An 8061-nucleotide genomic window follows, 5' to 3' on the forward strand; every position below is an offset into this window, starting at 1 on the left:
CCACCAGTAAACAACTGGTCTGCTTTATTTTTAGTCAAAGAGGTGTTATGGTACTGATACACAGTTGCAAGCAAGCAGAGGCTATTTTAAAAAAGAGGCTTTGAAGTTATTGCTAGAAGTTGTTGGAAAGTCATAACTAAACAAAAGGTAAAAATGGGGGAAAAAAGCATAAGTTGGTCATTTTTATAACATTAAAAAAAGTTGTTGTTTGGTAGATAACTCAAAAAATAAGGAAGATATGTCAAAATAGTGTGAGAACTTTTGAGGCAAATGTTAAATTTGACTAATTAAAATCATACAAAAAGCTCACTGTGATTTCCAATTACAATCTCTTTAAAGAGGACATACTGTATTATGCACATTGTCAGGTCTATATTTATATTCTAGGGCTCTACTGGAATATCTTTAGCATAATATACAGCTCAAAAAACTCTTTATTTATCTTCTACTGGTCCTTTATGCAGCCCCTCAGTTCAGCCTCTGTCTGAAACAGGCAGTTTTAGCGCCTGTCTCTTTAAGAGATGCACTCCTGGGTGGACTGCCTGCAACTTTCAGGCAGGACCATGCATGTAATATAAGAGCTTATAGGGCGTCACCACTCAGCCATTAGCTATCAGCTGATTTCCCCCAGTGGTCACTTGTGGTATTGCAGTGTAAAATCCCCCTGCAGCCTAAAAAGCATTTCCCCTATAGAACACCATTGTAAAAGAGACGTCTGTAAAACTGTTGAGAGGACAGAGAAATTTAAGAGTAGAAAAACAACTAAAAATCACCAAAGCACGATCCGTCCTCATTAAAGTGTGCAGGCCAGGCGGGGAGTTCCAGTCCTCTGAAATGAGGCCAACGCGGAAGTAACTTAAAACTGCATTTTATCAAAAGGCCACCAGGGGGCGACCGTTTTGGTGTCAAAAGGACTTCCGTCTCTATACAAGTCAATGGAGAATTCACCAACTTCTCACTTGATTTCTAACCTCAGTAAACGTTTTTAAAATGTGTTTATGGTCTCAATCGCTAGTTTAAAGCCTTCTTCAATGCAGTATGATGTTCATTTGGGACATTTTGGCCTCCCTGATTTTATATTTGACGATAAAGCAGGGTATGCATTAGGGCGTGGCTACGTCGTGATTGACAGGTTGATTGGTTCACAGGTTCAGGAGGGCGCCTCATGCTCCTCCTGATGCCCATATAAGTAGAATCCTTGTTTTTTTTTTACCCAGCATGCACCTGAAATTTTCAAGATGGCGCTGCTCAGATCAGAACTATTCGCTTCCAAGCAGCAGTCCACAAACCAATGGGTGACGTCACGGATGTGACGTCCATTTTATATACAGTCTGTGGTGCAGGCATGAACTTAAAGGAACACTATGGAGGTTTCCTGTAAGAAAACACATTTATTTTTACATTGGTGGTTTTTAAAAAGAAATCTAAATAATGGAGTTGATTACATTTTCTAAAACATTTGCTAAACTGATTTTGACACCTGCATTAATTTACATTCATGTTTGCTTGCTAGTCTTTTTGCTTTGCACGCTACTATGTTTCTTGGTGTTTTACTACCTCCAAAAGTCAAATAGCCTTAGGGTGGTGGCAGGAGAGTGTACACTACAGTGTTATCACGCTAAGTTTGCAACAGACACAAAATAAATGCTGCACAAATAGTGGTTAAAAACTGAGTCTGAAAGCTTGTAGTTTACGTTCATGGTACTCTTTGTTTACGTGTTTACTACAGGTTACCAAGAGGAGTCGGGTCATGCAGAAAATTGCGGCGCATTCCCCCGTCAGCTGATTATAACCCTGGTTATGCTTTCAAAGTATATTCAACTTCAAGAGAAATCCAGCGGAGGAAATCAGGTTTCTTTTTCATCTCTAAAGAAATCAGGTTGATGCAGACAACAGATAGCGACTTAAAAGAGGACTCCACTGTTGTAGCTTTTCATATCCGAAGAGAAAGGATTAAAATGGCTGCAGCAGAACCAGACACAAGACATAACATCTTTTTTTTCTCCAGTGCTGCTGACGGTTTGATTCGGGTTATTATGCTAGTAAGTCAAGGGAAGGCAGCTTTATTTATATAGTGCATTTCATACCCAGGAGCAACTCTATGTGCTTTACATAAAAACAAACATTTGACAGTAAGAATTGAAAGCAGCTAATTTAACCTGGAGCTACTAACCTGCAGCAGAGATGAGGTCTAGTTAACCTCACTTCTTTATAACTCTACGCCCCCACATCTGTCTCTTGAGGCAACTGATTGGATATCACGCATCTTCTTTTGGAGGCGCAAGTAAATAATCACGCTGTAACTATTTTAACTGATTTTCATTTGTGTTTTTTGTTCTTTAGGGAGGTTTCTCTCACAAGTCCTTCAAATGTGACTCTTTCTGATATTTCCAATCCATCCGATATGATGAGATCACAGCATAAATAAACACCTGGAGCGCCTCCCACAGGCTAAACCTGAAGCTAAAAGTTACTTAAAGTCTGTGTAAAGTAAGAATAAATATGTGTTCTGAGTTTGACATACCACAGAAAAGTGTGTTGTTAACCACCCTGCAAAATTTGAATGATTAAAAAAAATCGCCAAATATTTGAAATTAGGCTTCAAAGTTGTGTAAAAATCAACCTCTTTCTCAGCTCCCAAACGCTGTGGGCGTCCCCGCCGAGTCCGCTGAATGCCCGCCCCCAATAGCCCCTGAGTACAGAACAGTAGCCCCTGAGTACAGAACAATAGCCCCTGAGTACAGAACAATAGCCCCTGAGTACAGAACAGTAGCCCCTGAGTACAGAACAATAGCCCCTGAGTACAGAACAGTAGCCCCTGAGTACAGAACAGTAGCCCCTGAGTACAGAACAGTAGCCCCTGAGTACAGAACAATAGCCCCTGAGTACAGAACAATAGCCCTCAGAGATAACTACTTCCTAATCATCATTATTGATAGAAGCACTGTTCTGTCTTTAAGGGTTACTCCTGCAATGTGATAATCATGTCTTTACCAAAGGTCAACTGTCTTCCAGCTTGGATGCCTTCTTATTACACAACCAAACTTACTGCTTTCAAACTGTCACACATAGCACCACCACATTTTTATATGAAACAAACAATAAAGTAATTAATCCCATTATCTGATATTTTAGCATGTGCCAATTCATAGCATATACAGTATCTATCTATCTATCTATCTATCTATCTATCTATTTTTTTTTTTTTTAAACAGAAGGCTCAATCTTATAATGAGAAACTCGTGTTTTTAACGATCAAAATCACAAGAATTGAATTTAAAAAATCTGACAAAACGTAAGAAGTGAAAATATTTCGGACATTACTTTTTTTCTTTTTCATTTTAGATCAGACGTCATGTTTTGACGTCTGAAGGCTGCAATGACTAGGCTACTATCCTTTCTCTCTCTCCCTCTCTCTCTCTCTCTCCAAGTCTGTCAATTAGTGATAATGGACCCCGCTGGGGGAGAGAAGACCACTCCCTCCCCTCTTTACTCCCTCCCTCCTTTACACACACAAACACACACACATAAACACACATACACACACACTCTCTCTCTCTCTCTTTCTGCCTGTCTTCCTTTTCTATCTCTCAGTCAGTAATAATGGAGCCGAGCAGTCCGAAGAAGATCCAGTTTGCGGTGCCTCCGTTGCAGGGACAGCTTGACCCGCAGGCCGCCGAACATGTGAGTGTGTCCGAACCTCTTTCTCTGTGTGTGTGTGTGTGTGTGTGTGTTTGTGTGTACTGGAGAAGTGGGGACCGTGTGGGTTCATGCATGTGAGGGCTGAATGGAGCTTCTATCTGTGCTCTTGTGAGTCTTGTCAGGAATTTTTCGGTGTGTGGGTGCCGAGCAGCATGTGTGCATAAGTTACTCTTGTGAAAACTGCACTTTGTGTATCTTAGCTGACAGATTGTGTGTTTAATGGGTCTGTCGTATTTGAGCTTAGTCGGCATGTGACATTATTTTAACGTTTTGTGTGTTTTGCAAGCTGGTTTACGTCTATTGGCGGACACTTTGAATTTTAAAGGTGCGTGTGTCTGTGTGTGTGGAGGGGTGGAGGGGGGGTTCATATTTATTCTTGTGTTTGTCTTGTTAGCAGATGAAACACACACACACACCCTAAAATAATCCAGAAAGCTATTTAACACTGTAAAAACACCCTTACTGATGATGCAACCTGCTTTTTCTGAAGTATTTCCAGCACAGAGGCTCAAATTACAGTGTTTAAAATGTCTAAGGGAAATAATTATAAATGAAAAAGTAAAAAAAAAAAAAGTTCCTTATAATTCATTCACATGCTTTTTCTTAGCTTGTGACGGAAACGTGATTATCCGGAAAGTGATAAAATGTGACTAAAATTGACTCTGGTCGTGGTAAATTTGGAACTGATTGCGATAAATTCACTCCTGCTCTCTTAACCTTCGTGTCGTCCTCCCGGGTCAAATTGACCCCGTCTGTTTTGACTGTTCCTTCCTTCCTCCCTCCTTTTCTCTTTCTTTCCTTCCTCTCTCTTTCCTCCCTTCCTTCTTTCCTTCCTCCCTCCCTCCTTCTTTCCTTCCCTCCTTCCTTCCTTCTTTTCCTTCCTCCCTTCCTACTTTCCTCTGTCCTTCTTTCCTTCCTTCCTCCCTTCCTCTTTTCCTTTCTCCCTCCCTCCCTCCTACCTTCCTCCCTTCTTTCCTCCGTCCTTCCTTTCTTCCTCCCTTCCTCCTTCCTTTCCTTCCTTCTTCCCTCCTCCCTTCCTTTCCTTCTTTCCTCCATCCTTTCCTTCATTCCTTCTTCCTTCCTCCCTTCCTCTTTTCCTTTCTCCCTCCCTCCCTCCTACCTTCCTTCCTCCCTTCTTTCCTCCGTCCTTCCTTTCTTCCTCCCTTCCTTCCTTCTTCCTTCCTCCTCCCTTCCTTCCTTCTTCCTCTCTTCCTTCCTTGACTCGAGGACAACAGGAGGGTTAAAGCTGATTGAAAATGCATTTAAGGAGTAACGCAGCACATCTCTCACTCACTGACTGGTAGGCGAGTCAAGTGAGTTATAATCTGTGGTGTAATTTCCCATAAAACGTTTCCTCTCATAAACAGCAGTCAGAGTCTTTTTATACAACCTGAAACACGGCATTCAGGGAGCTGAGGCTGCTCTCTGTTAAGGCGTGAGGAGTGCTGCTGGAAGCTGCTTTTTTTTTTTTCGCTGAGAGAATAAGAGAATAAAAGAGAGAGAGAGAGAGAGAAATAAAAGAGAATAAAAGAGAGAGAGAAATAAAAGAGAATAAAAGAGAGAGAAATAAAAGAAGATAAAAGAGAGAAATAGATAAACAGAAATAAAAGAGAGAGAGAGAAATAAAAGAATAAAAGAGAGAGAGATAGACAGAAATAAAAGAGAGAGAGAGAAATAAAAGAGAATAAAAGAGAGAGAAAGAAATAAAAGAATAAAAGAGAGAGAGGAGAGAAATAAAAGAGAATAAGAGAGAGAGAGAGAAATAAAAGAGAATAAAAGAGAGAGTCAGAAATAAAAGAGAGAGAAAGAAATAAAAGAATAAAAGAGAGAGAGATAGACAGAAATAAAAGAGAGAGAGAGAAATAAAAGAGAATAAAAGAGAGAGAAAGAAATAAAAGAATAAAAGAGAGAGAGGAGAGAAATAAAAGAGAATAAGAGAGAGAGAAAGAGAAATAAAAGAAAGGGATAGAGAGAGAGAAATAAAAGAGAATAAAAGAGAGAGAGAAGGAGAGAAATAAAAGAGAATAAAAGAGAATAAGAGAGAGAGAAATAAAAGAAAATAAATGAGAGAGAGAAATAAAAGAGAATAAAAGAGATAGAGAGAGAGAGAGAAATAAAAGAAAATAAAAGAGATAGAGAGAGAGAGAGAGAGAGAGAGAGAGAGAGAGAGAAATAAAAGAGAGAGAGAGAAATAAAAGAGAAGTCAAGTGAGTTATAATCTGTGGTGTAATTTCCCATAAAACGTTTCCTCTCGTAAACAGCAGTCAGGGTCTTTTTATACAACCTGAAACACGGCATTCAGGGAGCTGAGGCTGCTCTCTGTTAAGGCGTGAGGAGTGCTGCTGGAAGCTGCTTTTTTTTTTTTTTTTCTCCGCCTTTTCGCTGACGACTTAATGAACTGTTTAGTCGATGGAAAGCGGAAGTTGTTAATTTTCTAAAGGAAGCCGGTAATGAACAGCGACGGATTAAAGTCCCTCTGTGCTCGTTTTGCGGAGTCCTGTGTGTGTTGAGAAAAAACAGCATGCCCAGGAATTAAAGATATATTATAGCGTTTGGGTTTTTTTATGAGATACCAGCTCGTAAACTGAGCCCCCCCCCCCTCCCCCCTCCCCCCCTCCCTCTGCTCTGACGGGGGGCCACCGGGATGACGACGAACATTTACATTCCTGCAGTGTAGTGTTGTTGTTCACTGCGTCTGGAGGCAGAGCGAAGCACACTGGACTTAAATGGGTTTCTATTAAAGGAAAAGTGGGTTAAATATAATTGATATAGAGTTTAGTTATTATGAAGTGATCATTGGAACAAGTATTGGAAGAATTATTGGGATTATAGTTTTCAGGGTAAGAAGAGAAAATTTAGTACAAGTGTCTTTTTAAATCCAACATTTTAAAGGAGATATGAAAATTTAAATTAAAGATTAGTTGTTGGCTGTTATAACGAAGGGTTTGTCAGGTTATTCTTGTCATAGACTTCAGTGGGAACATGAGAGAAGAAAAGAAAAGAGAAAAGAGAGAGAGAGATAGACAGACAGAGAGAAGGAATAAGAGAGAGAGAGAGAGAAAGAGAGACAGAGAGAGAGAGAGAAAGAGGGAGATAGACAGAAATAAAAGAGAGAGAGAGAGAGATAGACAGAGAGAGAGGAATAAGAGAGAGAGAGACAGAGAGAGAGAGAGAGAGAAAGAGAGAGATAGACAGAAATAAAAGAGAGAGAGAGAGATAGACAGAGAGAGAGACAGAAAGAGAGAGAGAGAGACATAGAGAGAGAGATAGACAGAAATAAAAGAGAGAGAGAGACATAGAGAGAGAGACAGAAAGAGAGAGAGAGAAATAAAAGAATAAAAGAGAGAGAGAGATAGACAGTGTCCTTTTAAATCCAACATTTTAAAGGAGGTATGAAAATTGAAATGAAAGAGTATTTGTTAGCTGTTATAAGTGTTTGTCAGGTTATTCTTGTCGTAGACTTATTAACTAATTTAAGTAGATACTACAAGAAGAAAGTTATATTTTAAAGGTGTAAATCTTTTTTAAAGCCTTTACGTTCCATGAAATGCTCTATTAGTGTTTATTGTGTGTGTGGGTTTTTTTTACAGTGTAAATAGTTAAAGTGAACAAATAGATAGATAGATAGATAGATAGATGGATGGATGGATGGATGGATAGATAGATAGATAGATAGATAGATAGATAGATAGATAGATAGATAGATAGATAGATAGATAGATAGATAGATAGATAGATAGATAGATAGATATACTTTATTGATCCCAAGCTGTGAAATTACAGCTAAAACAAGACATAAAATGTAATTGTAATTCTCGTGTGGGGAAAGTTTAGCTTTTAAAACCTTTAATTTAAGTAAATAACAAAAAGTGGAAAGATATATTTTAAAGGATAATCGAACAAATCGTCTTAATGCTGTCGAGTTTACTGTGTTTTCTTTTACAGTGTAAGAGCGATATCAAATAGTTCCAGTTGGAAAAATGACCGTGAGCTTAATTTTGTGTTTTAAAAGCAGAATTTTTGAATTAAGTTAACAAATTAAAAAGTTAAAACTAGAGCAGAAGTTTTCAGCCATCCTGATTTTGAGCAGATACCTACGATCCTAATTTAACGTGTTAGCATGTTAACGTTTGTTCATTATAATTAAACTCTTAAGTAGAGCAGAAGCTGAAGGGAATATCATCAGTCTTGCAGGTTTTTAAGCGTTGGACACATTCATATTTAACCAGTGCTAAAAAGAAAAAGGTATATTATGGCCCTGATCATGAACGTCTGTACAAACATGCTTTTTAAAATATTTTATCAGATAAATTAAATGTTTGAGCTGCTGGTGATGCAACAGGAACTTCTTCTTTTAAA

The 8061-nt window shown here is 38.8% G+C and overlaps 1 protein-coding gene across 1 annotated transcript in view; it reads left to right on the top strand.

Annotated features, from left to right (window-relative positions):
• Positions 1–3557: 3557 nt before the first annotated feature.
• LOC133991897 (protein phosphatase 1 regulatory subunit 1C-like) overlaps positions 3558–8061 on the top strand; it is a 24520-nt gene continuing 20016 nt past the window's right edge. The window contains exon 1 of the mRNA XM_062430497.1: positions 3558–3684. Within this exon, the coding sequence (XP_062286481.1) occupies positions 3604–3684 (81 nt within the window). The 5' untranslated portion in view covers positions 3558–3603. The remainder of the gene's footprint in view (positions 3685–8061) is intronic.

Source organism: Scomber scombrus, chromosome 12 (assembly GCF_963691925.1).
Source record: "Scomber scombrus chromosome 12, fScoSco1.1, whole genome shotgun sequence".
NCBI classification, from domain to species: Eukaryota; Metazoa; Chordata; class Actinopteri; order Scombriformes; family Scombridae; genus Scomber; species Scomber scombrus.